General features: G+C 40.3%; 1 protein-coding gene across 1 annotated transcript; it reads left to right on the forward strand.

Moving 5' to 3' along the window:
• The first annotated feature begins 923 nt into the window (after window positions 1-923).
• On the forward strand, window positions 924-19,764 carry maza (MYC-associated zinc finger protein a (purine-binding transcription factor)). The gene is made up of 8 exons (XM_030057240.1): window positions 924-2,074; window positions 5,965-6,115; window positions 9,383-9,786; window positions 12,030-12,304; window positions 14,031-14,094; window positions 14,963-15,134; window positions 17,351-17,834; window positions 18,847-19,764. The coding sequence occupies exons 1-7, from the start codon at window positions 2,042-2,044 to the stop codon at window positions 17,677-17,679; spliced, it is 1,428 nt and encodes a 475-aa protein (XP_029913100.1). The 5' UTR covers window positions 924-2,041; the 3' UTR covers window positions 17,680-17,834; window positions 18,847-19,764.
• The last annotated feature ends 58 nt before the right edge of the window (window positions 19,765-19,822 follow it).

Genomic DNA, 19,822 nt, shown 5'->3' on the forward strand with positions numbered 1-19,822 from the left:
AGCTGCAATATAAAACACATTGAAATTAAACTGGTACAGTAGCTTTTTTTCCCCTTTTGACTCGCAGCTTTATTTGGTCAACTTGGGTCAGCTTGGGAATAGAGGTATGGTATCATGGATATCATACTTCTGTTCCCAAACTGACCAAGTAGATTAGATTCAACTTTATTGTCATTGCACAAAGTAGAAGTACTAAGACAACGAAATGCAGTTTAGCATGTAACCAGAAGTACAAAAAAAAAAACAAAGTGCAGTGCAGCAGATAAAAATGTATGTATATTATCTATAGTGCAGTATTTACAGTGTGAATATGAACAGTAAGTAGAGCATGGTATGGTCTCTGGAGTCTAGTAAGCCCATGAACACACAAGTTCATGGGCTTACTTCCATAAGAAACAAACTTTTCAAAATTTTCAAATTGACTTGCATTGTGCTGCAGACTTGCCTTGGGCACCCTGATAAGATATTTTTTGTTCAGTATTAAATTGTTTAAATTCCCAATCTATAACGCTGACAAACATTCAGAGAGGTGAGATTATAATATCCTGCTAAAATTGTTACTCATATGTTTTGTACTATGACGATTTCTAGTATATAGTAAAATTAACCTTTTGAAACCTAAGCAGTCACTTGATTTCTTTCAAAACATGCAGGAAATGCTGATTAGCAAATTATCCCTAAAACACTGGAACATTTATAGGAAAAAAAACACAGAAAATCTATTTTAAAAAATAATAGGTAAGTGTGAGACTCTTTGTGTTTAATCAATAAGGAACCATCTGGAAAAGTTCTACTTTGTGTTGCTTCTAAAATGGTGCTTGAAGTATTAGAAGTATGCCGAATTGGCGAGTGTTTCCTACGCGTGCTGATCAGTGTGAAGTCATGCTCCATCAGTCAGGTGTGTGTTCCGACGCCAAGGCAACATGACACTGTCACATTTTTTGAATGGAGTTCGCTGTGACGTCCAGGTCATACAGGAGGGAACGTCATTCATCTGAGATACATTGGATCCAGCTGTTGCACTTGCGCGCATCGTTACCTTTAAGATGCAAAAGGAATAATGCATTGTTTTAAAGCCGACACCACCATCTTAACAGTGTGGTATGTGGAGTTTATTGCGACCCGGTTGGCAGGTTCGTTCACAGTATCGCCGAATTCTTCTCTTTCGTGAACCGAGGAATTCGCGGCGAAGGTGACTTTATTTGATGCTAATGTGTAGTGCGGGCTTGCATTATTTGTCGGCCTACTAGTAAGTGGCGGGGGCGAGAGGACGGCACGAGACGGGGTCCGCGAGGAGGGTGCATACACAAAATACTTTCCCTTTAAAGCAGAGGGACAGAGGGGGAGAAGAAGAGATAAAAAAAGAAAAGGAAGAAAGACAGAGAGGGAGGGAGGGAGAGAGAGAGAGAGAATTTGAAAAAAAAGAAAGATGTCATCCTGTCGATTGAAACACCGAGGCGGAGCCATGGACCGCGGCCGACCAGGAGTACTCTAGTTAGGGGACGAGTTTTACGCAACGCCGAGGATTTGGGACCCGTCGTTTCGGCCTTTTCGGAGCTATCGAAATAAATGACTCCCGAACAGCTGCTGACTATGATTATTACGTTTCGACTACACGCTCTTTACTACTTCTGTATACAAATAATATCTATTTTGCATGCATTTCACCGAATTTTATTACAGTAGACATAAGCAGAGTATATTAAAATGCACCATTAAAGCAAGCATGATACCAACCATTTTGTCGCATTTACTAAAGCATTTTGTCAGTGCTTGTGGATTGCCAGCAGATTACCATATGAAATCATTACTTAAAGCAGACTAATCACTGTTAATTGGTCAAAGACGTATATCCGATATCATTCCACATTTCCATTAACCCAGACAGGCACAGAGGAGCTGAGATACAGGCCTCAGATTTTGTTTTCCTAGCAGCAAACGGCAGCTATTGGTGTTTCTTCCTCGGCTCCGTTGCCCTCCTCCCTCCCTCTTTGGGTAGCTTTTAGTTTTTGCTGAGTGCCAGCTCCCCAGCCTGTCCACAATGGATACTTCTTGGAGTAATTTTCTCTTTCAGGTAAGTGGTAATTGATGTGATGCTGCTGCTATGTAGTTTTGGGGGTGGGGGGGTGGTGTGTGTGTTGTGTGGGTGGGGGTGGGGGGTATAGTGCGTTGGGTTTATAGGGAGTGGTGTATGTCTGGCAAAGGGGGGCGGGGGGAGGGGGGGGTAAGGTGAGGGAGGTCACCGAGGGGTCAGTGCAAAGTTACACCAGCTCTCCATCCCATCCCTTATTCAGCATCTCCTGTTGAGTAGCGGGGAGCAGATCTTGTTTCAGCCAGCTTCACTTCTTAACTGCAAATGGCTTTGGTCAAATGTGACGGGGGTGGCAACCCTCAAAAGCCTTTAGTATGGCAACAGTCAACAAAACTTAGGTCATGTGGGCAACATCTAACCTACTGTTTTGCCCCTCCGTGCAGACCGCACAACAACAGGGGCCCCACAGCACTTCAAGGGGTGGGAGCCCGGCGGGTCGGGCCGGCTTCACACAAACATTTAGAAGTTCTGTTCGGGTCGGTTTCAGTCACAACGGCATCATTTTAGTGAAACTAGTGTAAAATAAATAAAAACGACGGATCTACTGTCTGCAACTTCTTGTATAGTGCTGGAGTTTACGTGCTGATGCTGAGGGCAACATGTAGGCCTACATGTTTTACAGGCGGTAAATGTAACCCAGAGATGGAGGACAAGCAAATCCCGGGCCCTGCTCGGGTTCGGACACAAAAAAAGAATGCCGGGTCAGGCTCAGATTCCGCTTGAATCATGGTCCTTGCTGATCTGTGCTCACTGACAGGGTGTCTGAATGCCAGTTGTTGTTGTTTTGTTTTTGTCTGTTTTTATCTTACGTGACCGGTAGACTGGAACTGAGTTGGCCCGCGGGGATGAATAAAGTTGGTGGAATCTTGAATCATCTGTTTTATCTGATAAGATCAAGTTTTCATTCTGTTTATCTCACTTTTATTGCAGCAAAATGTTAGTCAAGCAGACAGACTGACCAGCTCTGACATAAAAACCTGTCAAAAATGTTGCATCAGTTCTTGCTGATACAATATCGATATTTACCATCTGCGTATTGATGTAATATTGCCGCACAAAATATCATATCAATACCATACTGTATCAATATTTCCTCCCACCCTTAGCTGTTTCATTTTCTTCACTGAAGTCCATACTGAAGCACCTGAAAATGTGCTAAGTCCCCTGTTGAGCCCTATATGTACGTGCTTGCCCACGTGACTTCCACTCCACAATGCAACATTCATTACACCTTGCGTTCCAATACTCATACTACCATACTATTTAGTAGGGAAAAAAAGAATTAGTATGTCCCAATACATAGTATGTCAGATGCAGTATGCCAAGAGTACCAGGATGTTCTACTACATCCGGTCAGATCTGCTGTAATCCGGAAGCCAAGCAACGACATTTCGTTGCCAAAATCTCACTGCTGTGTTTTTTTGTGCAATGACAATAAAAGAAGTCTAAGTCTCTAAGTCTAAGTCTAATTTCACAGTATGGATTTCAGCATGCTACTCTGGCCATTCTGACCCACAATCTTATGCGCGTTACTTGTTGCGTGTACAAGCCACGCCCACATACGGACGACAACAAGACACACATATCACACAAAAGTCGTTCAATGAAGAAGTGACAGGAAGACAAGATCAGATGCCTCTACGGACGGCAGCGGAAGTGAGCGAGAGGGTCGGACTTCAGGGATGATGTATGTAGTGTGTCCCAATAGTATGCATTCGCATGCATACTGCATACTACACTACATACTTTGTAAGGGCAGCTGCAGTACATACTAAAAGTAAAAAGTAGAAGTATGTGATTTGGAACGCGGGGCCGGTCATTGTTTTCAGGAAGCTCCGTTTTTTTCCCGTCCACACAGAAACAGCAGGCCGCCAGTGACACACATTATTGAAAAGCTTCATTTTTCATGGGTGGAAAATGCCAGAATTATACATATAGTTTTTTGTCATTTTAAGTTTTTTTTCTTTTTTGCAAAATTTCAGGTGACGTTTGGTGACGTTCATGTTTTCACAAGCATTTAAGCATTTATGAAGTACTTTCCGGTCATTTTTTTTTTCTTTTTTCAAAGTTTCAGGTGATTATTTTCTGTCATTATTATAACCTAATGCAGTAATGTTAACTGAAAATTTATTAGGTCAAATTAAGTTTTGCGTGGGCATTTGTAATACTGTAATTTTGACACTGCAGTTTTCAAATCTAATGCAAATGACTATCAGCCCTGAATGTTGGTTATTGGTGTCCTGGATTACTAATAATAAGTATTGGCATTGAAAACTCAGTATCAATCAATCCCTAGTGGAAGCGCAAAACAGCGTATTTGGATTTACCCGACTTACTGTGCACAAATTAGAGTGTGGATTGGGCTGCATGTTCTTGTCCGAACCAGACCCGAGTCTGAGAGCAAAGTAACCAAGCCCAACCCGAACCCAACAGGCATTCTTTTTTTGTGTCTGAATCCGAGCCAAGCCCCAGATTTTGCTTGTCCTCCATCACTACGTTATATTTACTGCCTGAAATAGCCTATGTGTTGCCTTCAGTGTTAACACGTAATCTGCAGGAAGTTGCACAGAACAGACAGTAGGCCCATCATTTTTTAAATTTTACTCTAAAATTTCACTAAAATAACATCAACGTGACTGAAACTGACCTGAACCTGAACATAATTTCCAATTTTTGTCCAAACCTGGCATGACCCGTTGGGTCCTGGGGTTGAGGGGGGGTATGAATGTCTTTCACACCGCTGGTTTCCCTCAGTTCATTCAGTTTCCATGTGAGCTTACAACTTGAGCTATGACAACACAAAAACAAGCCAAAAACACAGTTGACAGGTTGTTCCACCATTCTGGGGCAGTTCAGCGAACATGTCGAAACACGATTGGCACTTGAACACACAATGTCATTTCAGAACGAAGCCTCAAGCTGCTTTAGTGGCACTGATTTTTTTTTTTACATGACTTGTGTGGACTTGAAGGATGATTGAGCTTCTTCTTCTTCTTTTTTTTTTTTTGTCGCACTGATGCCAGAAAGTGTAGCTGTCTTCCCCAGAATGTCACCACCCGACTTCATCAAACCCAGGCATCGTCACTGTCACTGACGTAATATTAGTCAGTATGGGATCAGCTTTTCCATGTTCACATAGCAAGTATGATTAGATCTTCACAAATCACTGGATAGGAATTCAATTAGGCAGGATTTTCACTTTCAGTTGACATGCATTTACACACATACACACACATATTTGAGTTTTCATCAGATTTCATGGGTGTCAATGAGGTGGGCTAAAATGTGACACCTGCCACCCCTTAGCCCAGGGGTGTTCAACCTGACTCATGTTCTGGACTCCCAGGTTTACTTTGAGTAAGGCACTGACCCCATTTGGAGTGATTTTGCTCTGTGTGGACCCTTATATCAAGAGATGTTTTTTCACAAGTATTTAAATTACATAAATCTGACTTTGATCCAGCATCACTGACCCAATGTTTAAATATAACATACATGACGTTTGGTTGCCTTTTTTAAAGTATTGTTTTGCAAATTTTTATGTTTTTCTCTGTTTTTGTTTTGCTAATTTCACCTCTTTCCCCAAACAGATTCATTTGATGTCCTTTAAAAAACATGGGGAAAGAGGCAATGAGTAAATTAGCAAGAAATGATCCAAAATATGCAAGAAAGTAGTAGACAGCAGACAATTCATGATTAAATTGATATATGCAAAAGGCAGATCAGTGATGCAGGATAACATTCTATGTGTTTAAATGCTAGTGAAAGCATTTCACAAGCATTAATCTATCTATCTATTAATCTATTCCTCATTTTGCATTTTAACCAACTATTGGAGTGTTAACATTCTTTAATTCTTTTGCTCCATCAAGACGACTCCGACACAGAGCCAGCCCGAGACGCCTCTTCAGTCTGAACTCCTGCCAGAGCTGACAGGCTCGGCCCAGAGCCCGCCAGCAGAGCACATCGCGCCGCCGCCGTCCACGGTCGACACGGCCGCTCTGAACGAGGAACCTCTGCCTGGTGAGGGAGGGAGCGTGAAGACAGTTTCACTCCCAGCTGAGAGCATTTCACTTCACAGAAAGATTTCTGTTACTGATATAGTATTCCAGTCTACTCTCTAGGTTGGGGGATAGTGATGGTGGCAGAAATCTGTAATGGGAATAATCCGAACACATTCTGCACCCAGGATAATTACCAGTGAAAGTTGGTGAATTGTTTGTTTAGCTTTCCCACAAACTGTGCAGGACCAAACTGGAGCACAAGGATTCAAGGATTCAAGGATTCAAGGAACTTTATTGTCATACCAGTTCACACTTACATGCTAGTGGTACGAAATTAGCACTCAGGTCCCGGTATAAGCCAAAAAACCCCCCCGAAAAAAAGACCAGAAAAAGAAGTGTAAATATAAGTGTAAATATAGAATATAAGATATATAAGATATATAACAGTATATAAATATATATATATATATATATATATATATATATATATATAGGTATAAACAGTATATATAGACAGTATGTGTGGATATAAACAGTATGTAAACTATAAACAGTATATGTAAATAAATGTAAACAGCATATATAAATGTAAATAAAAATATAAATAAAACTATAAATATAAATAGTATATATATAATAAGTATAAATAAACAGCCTATATAAGTAAGTAGTATATGTGTAATAAATAATTAATATATATATATATATATAAGCAGTAAATATAAAAATATAGAGAAAAATATAAACAGCCTATGTAAATATAGACAGTATATATATATATATATATATATATATATATAAGCCACAGAACCTGATGCCCGGGACTGGGATTCATGGAACTGTTGGACTTGGTCAGTGCAGAATTAGCTTAGTGCTAAACACGCATGTTAGTAATATGATGGAAAGTGATGAGGGGCGTCAGCTGCAAAAACATGGGAAAAAGGTGATGAGCAAATTAGCAAGATGCAAGATATATGTAAGAAGTTACAAGATAATGACAATAACCAGAAAATGAAAATGACCAAAGATTAGTTGAAAAAAAAGAAAAAAAAGAATAGCAAACAATTACTTGAAATTACCTTAAAATTAGAACAAAAATGTATATATACATACATATATACATATAGTTTGTTGTCATTTAAAAAGTATTATTTAAAAATATATACACAGAGAGAAATATATTTTTATCTCAAAACAATTACCACAAAATTGTTTTAAATAATATTATAATAATAGCACAAGAAATTTACCAAATTTACATTCCCCTAAAAAAATCAAAAGTAGGGTGAAATAAAACCTTCCACAATTCAAAGGGTTAATAGTGGGCCACACTTTGACTCTTCCAAAAGAAAAAAATACGTGCAACTTGGCGGCTCTTAATGTGAGCACCCCTAAAGACATGATTTGAGAAATCTGGGAGGGTCTCTAAAATTTGTATTGACAATATGTTGAGTTTTCTTTTCCATACAAAACTGGGAGGTGGTCGCCTTTCTTAAATTTTGAGCCCAAGCACAATTAGACACATTTTAGACACATTTAACCCTAAATGCGATAGAGTTACTATAGGAATACTACAGAAATATTACAGGCAGCAGTATGAGCGTGCTGCGTTGCAGATACTACAGAAATATTACAGGCGACAGTGCAGTTGTGTGCTCATTGAACCCTCCTCTCTTCCTATCCACCTGAGCAGAGACCCTCTCACACCTGCTGGAATCATCAAATAATCTGAGCCTCAACTGACGTGTTCGAGTTGAGCCTGTAATAATTTACAGATGTGAAATACGTCTTCAGTAATTGACACACATCAAAATTAAATGCCATTTTATTTTTACTTTATTATTGTACGTCAGCATTTATTTTTTAAATTTTATTTTTATTTATTTTTTTTTTGTGTGTGTGGAAGGATGACTAGCAAAGTAAGAATATCATAACCGCCTGTTTTACTGTGCATGACCATACATTCTCTCTCTCTCTCTCTCTTTCTCTCTCTCTCTCTCCCTAAAGTGATGCGTGTTTATTTGCAAATAGAGCGGGAAAGTGAGATCCGATCTCAAAATTCATGAAGTTTCAAATCTATTTGAGCTTTCGGTTTGCCAGAGCCATAGCTAGGGAAGAATCACCTTAATTTGCATATCAAAGCTAGGACACACACACACACACACACATACACACACAGACATACAAATTAGAGGTGAAGTGCGAGACTGCTTCAGTGTCTCTGAAGTCTGGCCTTTTATAGAAAGAGTCTCAATGGCTTTCTCTGCTTCCCTGCTTTGCCTGTAATCTGCATGTGTTGGTGACAGCTGGGGGAGGGGGGTGGGGGGCTGCATGGTAGAAATACAAAGGGACGAGGCTGGGAAAAATCAAAATGACCCAGCATGCCCTTGCTTTGAATATCAGGCTGGAAAAGTGCTGGGTGCCATTCATTTATAGTAACAGTAGCAAAATTAGGGATCGACCATTCATCAGTCTCAGCTGATTATTGGGGCTGATATTAAGGATTTTTTAATAACCTTTTGGAATTTTGATTGATATGACGGGCAATATGAAAACCACTCAGCTTCTGCCTCTCCATCTGAAAGACAGCGGAACAAAACCGGTTTCTGATAATACGGCAATAATTTTCATTTCCCTTTTCAGTGCATTTATATCTAATTTAGTTTAACAGAAAAAAACATGGTTCCGTTTTTACTGGATTTAAATGTTTGTGAAAGGCGACTGAACGGAGCCTGATCCAACATCACTGATTTGACCTTTAAATATTTAATTTCAGTAATTAGTAATGTAATTTTCTTGTCTTTTTTATATCAACTTTTCAGTTTTTTTTGTTTTTTTTTTTCGGAATTTTCTGCATTTATTTTCTTGTTTTTTTGGGAGGGTTATTCTTTTTTAAATTAACTACTGGGTTTGAATCTGACCTCAGGCCATTTGCTGCATATCATCCTCTCTCTCTGCCCTGCCTTTCCTGTCTCTCTCCACTGTGACTGTCAAATAAAGTAGAAATGCAAAAACTAATAATAATAATAATAACAATAAAAATAATAATAATTTAATGTTAATTAAACATAAGTTAATTCAAAGCAAGGTTTGTGTTGGCATTTCTAATACTGTAAATTGCGACACACATTTCAAATTTCTTTCAAATGAATATTGAAAAATCAGTATCAGTCAGTCCCTTATTTACATTAAAATGCATGGGTTCTTACTTTAGACACACCAGCACATTGCCTAAAATTTCAATGTAAAATATAAGGCCGTGTTGTCGCCTTTGTTTTTCTTCCAGTCAAACCAGTCACCAAACCCAGCCGGCCGGCTCACATCTGTGCCACGTGCAACAAGCAGTTCAAAAACAGCTACAACCTGCGGCGGCACCAGTCGGTACACACGGGCATCAAGATGAAGGACCGAGCCGCCCGCGAGAAAGAGGAGGGGGGGAAGGGAGGAGGAGGAGGAGGACGAGTGGAGAGGCAGACGGTCCCGCTCTCCCTGCTCCATCTGACTCTGCCGCCTGTGCCGCCTCCGCCCCCCGCCGCCCCGGCTGCACCAGAGACTTTGCCCCAGCACGGGCAGCACAGCAATCAGGAGGGTCAGCCCGTCTCTGTGTCCATCGCCCCGGCAACCGTAACAATGGCTGCACCACCTCAACCCATCCAAGCTGCTGTTGTTGTTGTGGGTTCCATGGAGCAGGTGTGTGTGTGTGCTTTGAGGAAATGGGCGTATAGAGTTCAATGCAGAAAATATTGTTAGACAAAGGCAAAGATATGTAACTGTATGTATATCCATGAGAGAAATGGTTGCCACAGTGGTTACATCACTGTGTCTGGCAGTTACTGGTCTTTAAAAAATAAGCCAGTCACCACAGCTAGTCATTATGTTTCATTAGTATTATTTTTATGGCGGATGTCTGACAAGAGAAGTCAGACAAGTGTTTAACCCAAGTGTCACTTTTCTTTGACCAGAAATGGCAGCATGTGGGCATGTAAAGGGATAGTGCATCCATTTTAAAAAAAAAATTCTATCACTTCCCCCTAACTGTTATGTAGGACAGTAGTGCTGCTGTCTTCTTCTCATTAGCCAACTTTCTACTGTCGCACCAAAGGCAGGCGTGCCAGTGCATGCCACAGCCAGTGGTGTTTCCATTGTCACTTTGGTGGGGCTGCTTCTAGGTGCTAATGGCCCAGCGAATGGCTATGGCTTAGAGAGGACTAACCGAGGTATGAGGCGGAGTTAAGGGTCAACCGCGGGGAGACGGTGCAGCTGACAAGTACAGATGTCAGCGCAGCAGCTCGCTTTTGTAGCAGAAAAATAACAGACAAAAAAAATGGAGAGCAAGTGGCAGTCCTGGTCAGACAAGGACATCAGGGCTCTGCTCACAATCTGGACAGAGGATAATGTCCAATGTCAAATCAATGGTGTTTGCTGAAATGAGGACGTTATGTGATATACAGTGAGAGAGCTGGCAGTGGTGTGGATCCAACGCACAATAGGACAGGTCCGCCAAAAACTGAAAAAAACAAACAAACAAAAAAAAACCTTAGGTCTCAGTACAAGGCAGTTAAAGCACACAGCTCACAAAGTTGCATCCAAAGGAAAAAAAAACATTCTATTCTGTAGTAGTTAGTTGGTATGCAGGTATGCAAACTTTAACCACTCGCTTCCTACTTCCCACCTGTGTGCATTTACACTGAGGCAGCATGTGATGGGCTGTTTATAGGGCAAGCCTACGGGTCTTAAAGATATATTTTTCCTTTTGCCAACATGCAGAAAGAGCCAGTAACTTCTGAACCTCCTGTATCAGTCCACACCAGAGCAGCAGCAGCCACCACAGAAAAGGAAATAGATTGCTTGAGTTTGCTATAAGTTGTTTTCTTCATAGAACACATGCACACATGTTGCAGGACAAAAATAACAACTTTCTTTGGAGTACTAAAAGTAATGACAAGTAATGTTGTAGCTAACGTTTTCTTTTCCTCCACTCCGCTCTATCACACGTTTCCTGCACCAGCACAGAGAGCTTACACTGTACAAGAAAGTAGTTCTTCCATGGATCCTTTTAGTTCAATGGGCAACATTTTTTCTAATATGCTACATATCATCAAACTCAAACTTTGTTTATTTAACAGTTTGGCTGGATGAACATGTGGTGGGCCAGTTTGACCCCACTCAGTGTTTAACATCTCTAAAACACATGGTTAACATAGTTTTGTTTGCTTCATACTTAACTACTTTTCCTAATTTAATGGGAACAAGTGGATAAACATGAAATTAACATGCTGATGTGTTTTCGGTGTCCTGTCCTGTAGGTGTTTCATTGGGATCTATTTGACCACAGGCTTCTCAGCTGTATGAAACATAAGAAATTGTGACATTTTACACATTTGTTTTAGTTGTTTTGGAAGACTTAAAAACTATAACATGGCATTTTTAATCTTCTTCAATATATCCTTCTGATGTATTAGGAGGAAGAAACATAAAGTACAAGAAACATAAAGTACTTGACACATAAACTTGGGTAACAGTTTTTATTATCATAATTTTTTGGAGGTTTAAATCACTAGGGTCAAATAACCCCAAATGATTGAAAAATGTTAGTAAATTTGAAGTTAACAGAAGGTTAAGAATGTTAGCCGGGGAAACTCCACCTCAATGGCAGGAGGCTAACAGTTAGCATTTGGAGCATCCAGTCGGTATCCAGCACTGACATAATACCTGATTTGTCTGATTGGGTTAAATTACATTTAGCTGTTGATATTGGATTTTTGTAGGGGGAAAAATCCTCTGATACCTCTGTACTAGCTTGTTATCCATGTAATATCTGATACCTGTGTCAGTAGCAGCATTACCTTTGCCACTGAACACAGTGAAACACTCAGACAGTTCAACTAGGGACTTGTACAAAGGTTCACAACCCCTGTGCTTCTGTCCCGCAGAATCCCAATCCCAATCCCAACCCCATCCCCAACCCCAACCCCAATTCCAACCAGGTGAGGAAGAACCATGCGTGTGAGGCTTGTGGAAAGGCCTTCAGAGATGTCTACCACCTCAATCGTCATCGCCTGTCCCACTCGGACGAGAAGCCCTACTCTTGTCCCATCTGCCAACAGCGCTTCAAGAGGAAAGACAGAATGAGCTATCATGTCCGTTCACACCAAGGCGGAGTGGAGAAACCCTACATCTGTCCTCACTGTGCCAAGGCTTTCTCCAGGTATACCAGAAGATTGGATGAAACTTTAAAAGTGCAAGTTAAAGTTATAGTTTGGATCCTTACCTATATAGTGGTATTTATTGCTCCATGCAAGTGTAATACATCCACCAAGACCACCAAGACACCTCCTTCCCTGTGGCAAGTTTTTTGGAGCAGAAGCTGAAAAATAGTTTTGAAGGATGCACAACAGCACACACTTGATGTGGTTTCATTTCAGAGCTCTTTCCAGCCCCTTGGCTTCAAAAATGGCAGCACTGGTTTCTGCCCCAGAATTCGCACTATATCGCCTTGGAACTTGGAAATAGGGCAATGTGATACGGTCAAAAAAAAAAAAAAAAATTCAAACTTTGTTACGATTCATGATTTTAATAGATTTTTCTTCTTTTTCACGAACTAGTTATAGTAGGTGATGTTTATCTTTGTGGGCATCATATATTACGCTCACATGGAGCAGCAAATACCACTATACAGGTAAGAATACAGCCCTCACTTTATCACTTTAACACCGACAAACATGAAACCATGAAATTTAAGACATAAGCAAATTCCCATTAACAAAAAGGCCTTCAGCAGGAAGGTTGGCAGCCTCTACACAGCCTCACTGTGTTTACATTGGGTCAGATTTTGAGGCAAATGTGCTGGATTGCTTTATGGCAACAGCAGATTGTTGGAGGAGTGAAATCCTCATGGAAAAAAACACCTCCAACATGTTTTTCCCCTTTAGTGACGTCACAGACATCATTTATGTGCCTATTATTTAAGGATATTCCCGCTGAATGCACCAGCTCACATGGCAACTCGTGGTTTTGGATAGTGAAATCAGGATTCAGGAGCATAAATGCCTTTCTGCCAAAACTGGAAACCACAACACCAAAAAGCTGTGCTGAAATCCTGATGTACAAGCTACACATGCTCTATTAACAGTGAACAGGAGACAGATTTTGCGCACTCATACAATATTCATCTGAACTCCAACATCCTAAGGACTTTCTATTTTAGTAGTGCTGTCATTTCCACACCAGATACCATCCAGTCACATTCTCCATCCTTCCCTGTTAATTCTCTGTGGAGCTGAGTGCCACTGCAAAGCTGACAGACAAACTCCTCCCACATGTGTAAACTGGGAGACAGAAGTGAATATACAGTTAGGGGTAGGAATGAAGTTATTCAAGTTCTTATCAGATGTATATCCTTTAGGGATGGGAATCGGCATGATTCCCAGTACTTGAAATTTAATTCTAATTATTTAATTAATTTGTTTAATTTGATTTAAATTAATGACAACATATTAATTCAGGGTCAGCATGATGACATGAAAATTGTTGAACCAAAAAAAAAAAAAATCAGAATTTGTAAATGAATCATTGTTTTTTGTTTGTTTGTTTGTTTGTTTTTATCCCATCCATAATACTTTTTATATAAAAGCAGTTAAATCTAAGCACATGTCAGCAAGAAAATCATCATCATCTAAACTTTATTATTATTACTTTATTTAGCAAGATGCTCTGTTAAAATCCAGGTAATTGTGCAATTTTAACAAATATCCTGCTCTCCATCAGTGCCAATCTTTTTCTCGTGTATCAGAATGGCATATTTCAAAACCAAAATTCAGTGAATTTGATTGTGGACAGTCCGTTTCAGATTTGTGAGTATAAGCTATTGTAAACATTAAAATATTTTGTGCTGTTTAATCTTTAATTTTAATGTTTTTTGGGGTTTGTTTCAGACCAGACCACCTCAACAGTCATGTACGACAGGTGCACTCTACAGAGAGACCCTTCAAGTGCACGGTAATGTCCACATCTACTTACAGGGGTTCAGCTGATGCAGGTTTTCGAAGGCTAGTGGCCAATATTTTGTGCTGTAGGTCAGTGTCTTAATATTGAGTACTTTCAGGCCAATCAGATGCAAATACTCAGTGTCAAAATTCTGTTCTTGCATCATCTTAAACAGGACATGAACATGACAGGATACTAGATAGATAACTTTATTGTCATTTCAAGGACACGTGTAATCGAAATTTCATTGCAACTGGCTGAAAACAGCAGTTAAAAAGTACAATTGTCAAACATAAAAGTGCGATAAAGGTTCCGAGCCAGTGCTGCCGCAGCCACACAGGGCACCGCCATCAAAACACAACAGTGCTGCTCAGTGCTACTAAAGCTCTGTTGAAGTTGAATAAGATCCAAGTATTTTAAAAGCACCCGTTCAGGAAACCGCTTCTTATAGACAACCAGAGAAGTATTAATCAGTTCTACAATAAATACTGTTGTAATCAAAAACTGTCGTCTGTCGTCTATCAAAGGAAGACAAAAGTGACTGATCAGATTTTTCATAAAAGGCCAATTTTAGCTAACTCCCTCATATCCATCTACCTGTCTATATACAGCTAGGTCCTTAAGTATTTCTACTTCAGGCAGTCATAGACAGCCAAGGATGTCTGCACTTCAATCACGTCTTGATTACTCCATTTCAAATCCACTGTGGTGGTGTCCAAGGCCAAAATTATGAATATAGTGTCACTGTCCAAATACTTTTGGACCTAAATGTACCTTCAGGTAGTCATTCCATGTATACTTAATATTGTACAAGGGAAAATAATAACATTTGTTTGTTTGTGTATATGCATATATATGCACATGGTCATGGCTTTCACAGACCTGTACATCTGCGTTTGCCACACGGGATCGTCTTCGCGCCCATCTGATCCGTCACGAGGAGAAGGTGCCATGTCACATCTGTGGCAAGCTGCTGTCTGCTGCCTACATCACCGACCACATGAGGGTGCACAATCAGTCCCAGCATCACGCCTGCCACCTTTGCAATCGCAGTAAGTGACACTGAGACACTGTGTCTGAGCACTACAGTTTGTTTTCAGGACAGAAACTTTTCAGGCATCCAGGGCATTTCAATAACAAGGAACCAGTTCTGTTCCAGTTTGCAAACCTAATTTTGAACCGTTCTGAACATTTCAACCAAAAATAAATTGGTTAAGAACCTGAAAAGTTTGTTTCTAGTTGGAACCCAAAAATTGTAGGACCTCAAGTGGGAACTGTGACGACAACAACAACAGGGAGTGTGTCTTATTCTATAGGGTAGGTTAGAGACAACAGAGAAATCAGAGAGCGTGCAGTTGCTGCTAGTTAACACCTTGGTTCCAAGAAGCCAAACAGAAGTGGTTCAAGAACCAGAACTGTTTTGGTCAGAAAGTGCTAGCAGTTTTTGATGACATTATTTTCATCTGGCCAAACAAACTGAGCTAAAGATTTTGAGAATTAATAACACAATTACACATTGCATGGCTAAATTTTTCTTAACCTTTCACTGTCAGCTGATTTTGCAAGTTCATTTTTTATTGACTTGAAAAACACACCCCAACTGAAGTGTTATTGGAAGCCACAAAAAGGCGGGACCAATAATCATCCTTCAAGGAAGTACAGGCATGACTTAGGTGATGATGACAGTAAGACACAACACTGTAATGAATTTGAAAATAAATACTATAGAACATCAATATAGATTTTCCTCGCAAAAATAGCAAGAATCATATACCACCATGCCAGCAAGCTAGCAATATGCTCACCAATATGTTTGCTCACTTTCACCATCACAGTTGCCGTGGTTTGTCTAGCTTCTGCGCTGTCATAGTTCATAATATGGTTTGGTTGTCTGATTGGACGAGTTAGCTAATGATAGACGGATGGTTGATCCAATCACCTGTTATGTGTTTTGTAAATGCCCGTTGCTGCCGCCCCTTTACCAAATGTTCTGAACTCAGAACATCAGACGCTGGTTCGTGAAGTAAACAATGGAAACGAAATCAGAGTGTAACTGTGCCGGCCAGTTGTACCCACCCTCAACAAAAACTCCTGCCCATGCTTGTAAGCAGACAGAGGGCACCAAATACAAAATGCCACAAAGTTAGCTTTTCTACAGTGGGCCACTATGGGGCGAGATGTAATTTGGCAGTTTGAATATCACAATATCATAATAAGTGTTGTCTTTCTCAGTTTTAAAGACTAGACCAGTGCATGTTTAGCATAATGTCTACTAAATGTATATACTATATATTCACTATTTGCTAATCTTGTTTTAAACTCCATCATTTTTCATACCTGTTTTCCAGTGTGTTATTATGAATCCCACCAGAGTTCTGGGCAAGATATGCCCACCAGCATAAAATGTGTTGGCCTCTTGCTCATTCACTAAATCAGAATTGACAAGCCCTCATTCAGTCATAACCCAAACCTTAACTTTGTGGGTACATCTTGCCCTAAATTGGTGTCTCATAATAATGCTTATCCAGCCATTGGTTTCCATTCATTCCACTACGATATGAAAATGAACTTTGAGAGACTTCAGAACTTTCTCCACGCCAGTATTCCATCACCGTAATAAGTCCTCCACATTAGTTTCCCTAAAAGCAGCAGCACTGCTATGTTTTTAGGAAAACAATGATTCAGTTTTGAAATTGGGTGGAGTGAAATGCTTCATCTGCTAGAAAATAGTCCACAGGGAAACAGCCAATTATCAGTCTGTGGTTTAGGAATGTTGACGATTTTGTTAGTTGCAGAAGTGGAGCGTTATAAGATGGCTGTTTGAACCAAAAAATGTAATTTAAAAATCAAGAGACTTTGAGTATATGTTGTGAAATCTTTTGTACCCCTGCATGAATTGCAAAATTGTTACAATACAAAATGTGGGAAAATTATAGCAAATCAGTCATATGGTCCTTAAGGCTGCATATAGTAAAGGAATATAATTTTCTGGACTTATTAGACTGTTCTTCCTGCTGTTATTTGCTTCTACCTGCTTGGTCATCATATCCCTGTTACTAATGATTGCTTATCAGAAATCTCTTGTGTGCAAATATCTTATGAAAGCACTAACATTCATCCCAACAGTATCTGCACAATATTGATATCAAGGCATTTCATCAAACATATTGTGATATTTGATTTTGTCCATATCACCCTGCACTAAATTGGGTCACAAAACAAACTTGGTCTGAGCACCCCCTGAAATGTTGTGTCTCATATTTTTCAGGTTTCACCACCCTGACCTACCTGCGTGTCCATGCCCAGAAGCACCACGGGCAAGAGTGGAAGGAGAGTGGCGGGGCGCGAGGGGGCTTTGGGGGGACAGGTGCCGGCGGGGTACTGCTGTGCCAGCTGTGCGGGGTGCAGTGCAAGACAGCCACACAGCTCCAGGGTCATATGGGCACCCACGCCAATCCTCAGGGTGACCCAAGCCCCAACCCAACAAGCACGAGCCCCGTGGGCACTACCAGTGTTGCCGTCACAGTGTCCAGTGCTAGCACAGTTGGACTGCTGGTAACTGACTGCTCCAGTATCGCCCCCCAGCCCCACAGCTAGCACCCTGTGAAGGGTGGGAGGGGGTGGGGACAAGGGGTAGAGGGTGGGATGCGGGACAGGTGGGGGTGGGTATGGAGACGGGATTTAGGGCGATCATGGCACCGAAGAGAGTGGATGCATAAAGGGCAGGGCTGGCAAGACAGCAGCCAAACCAGGTGTGTGTTTGTGTGTGTGTAGTGTTTGTCTGTGTATGGGTTTTAATTCAGGTTTAAAGCACCATACCAGTAATTTTGAAATTTTGACCCCTTTACTACAGTTTCTCCACATTTTAGATTACAACAAACCATTTTGCAAATCATGTGGTGGTGCTAAAGATTTCACAGCATAGAATCAAAACACCTCAATTTTCACTTTTCTTTCAGTGAAACACCCACCTTATAGTGTTCTGCCTCTGCTAACAAAGTCATCACCATTCATAAACCACAGAACTGATAATTGGCTGTAGGATGCATATGTTTCCTGAGGACTTTTTTCACTGGTGGAGGGAGCATTTCACTCCAACCAGTTTCAAGTCAGCAAAACACAACAGTGCTGCTGCTTTTAGGTAAATTAATGTGGACGACTTTATTACAGTGATGGAATACTGGAGTGAAGAAAGTTTGAATTCTCTGAAAGTTCATTTTCATATTATAGTGGAATGACTGGAAACCAATGGCTGGAGAAAAGGGAGGAAAACAATATTGAGATTTTACAAAATTACAAAATATATTTACAATTGTACATTTACACTTGCTTTGGGAAAAGATGAGCAAAATAGTAGATATTACACTAAACATGCAGAATCACTGGTATCACATGATGTGAGTTTGGATTGAAGGTGCCAGCAGGCGATGTTTTCAGCCATAAAGGCACAAAACATCAGCTGCTGGCAGTGCTTCCTCAGACTTTTATTCTTGTCATGAAAGAAAAGCCTCTGAAGAGCATTAAGGCAAAAACTCACCAGCGAAACTCATGAATCCCTTCATGACATACTCATGCATGTTCAGATTAAATTAACAGACTTAATTACATCTGTCATGTTGGAGGGCAATGACACTGACTTGCTGATATCTGTAAAATAAAAGGGCAGTATTAGCCTGACACTTTAGTCCAGCCGTAGTTTTCCTGTTTGCATTGTGTCTTAATGCAACACTTTATCAACATCTGCTTTATTTTCACTTTTTGCAGAAGATTTCTTCATCAGCTGCCACAAGCGGACACAGACCAGGAGGGAATTTGCTATGGAAATGCTTGCTTTGGTCAGCCTCGCTCACAGTCTTGTGAGGACAGTGTCTCTTTTGAACTTTTGTTTTGTCATTGAGTCCCGGCTCAGTCAGTGGTAGGAGCAAACCTACAGCTCACATTGGGGAACACACACCTGTGGTACGTTCATTACATACATGCAGGGTCTTTCCTACAGAGGAAACTGATATTGTGATCCAAGCTCAGTGGGTCAAAGCCAAGGGAAACCATGGATTAAACTACAAGGGAATGTTCTCATGAATTAATGTGGATTTCTATTCATATAGCTTTGTTATTTTCACTTGCCATTAAATCGTTTTAATTTTCAATTGACTTACACAGCCTGTCATGGTTTTGTAAAACAGTTGCTGTTTTAGATATGTTTTTTTCCATGTTATACCAGTGTTTGTTTCTGATGGGAAATTAACCAAAAAACGTCCAGTATGCTATGAAATACAATAACTTGGCTTGCCCCGTTTCTGTCCCAACTTGTATTAAACAGTTTCCTAGTTTGCCTTTGTCAGAATTTACTTTGTTAAGTGCAGGGAACCATCCAACTATGACCTGGAAATATCAACTGTGTGGAAGGGCCATCATGTAAATACACTTTTCTATAACTGATAAAGGTAAACAGATGGTTGTTTGTGTATACTCCCCATGGACATTGAATGTGCATAACTTATTTGCCTCATATGATATTTGTTCTTACTCTGGATGCTGATTTGTAATTCTTGAAAAGGTAAATTGCCATGTAATTTGTAGCTACCTTGGTGACACATTTTCTGTGGCTGTGCATATTGACTGTATTTGATGCATAGTGCATAGCGCCTCGTTACTACTGTATTAAAAGGCAGTAAAAATGCATGTGTGGATTCAGTTTGGAGTGATGTTGATCAGTCTATCACTGCTCACTGCATACTGT

This window comes from Myripristis murdjan, chromosome 8, assembly GCF_902150065.1.
Source record: "Myripristis murdjan chromosome 8, fMyrMur1.1, whole genome shotgun sequence".
Taxonomy (NCBI): Eukaryota; Metazoa; Chordata; class Actinopteri; order Holocentriformes; family Holocentridae; genus Myripristis; species Myripristis murdjan.

Coding starts and splice junctions, on each gene's coding strand:
- maza (XM_030057240.1), top strand. CDS start 2,042: ATGGATACTTCTTGGAGTAATTTTCTCTTTCAG. Junction 9,787..12,029: donor TTGTGGGTTCCATGGAGCAG/GTGTGTGTGTGT, acceptor TCTGTCCCGCAG/AATCCCAATCCCAATCCCAA. Junction 15,135..17,350: donor CTGCCACCTTTGCAATCGCA/GTAAGTGACACT, acceptor CATATTTTTCAG/GTTTCACCACCCTGACCTAC.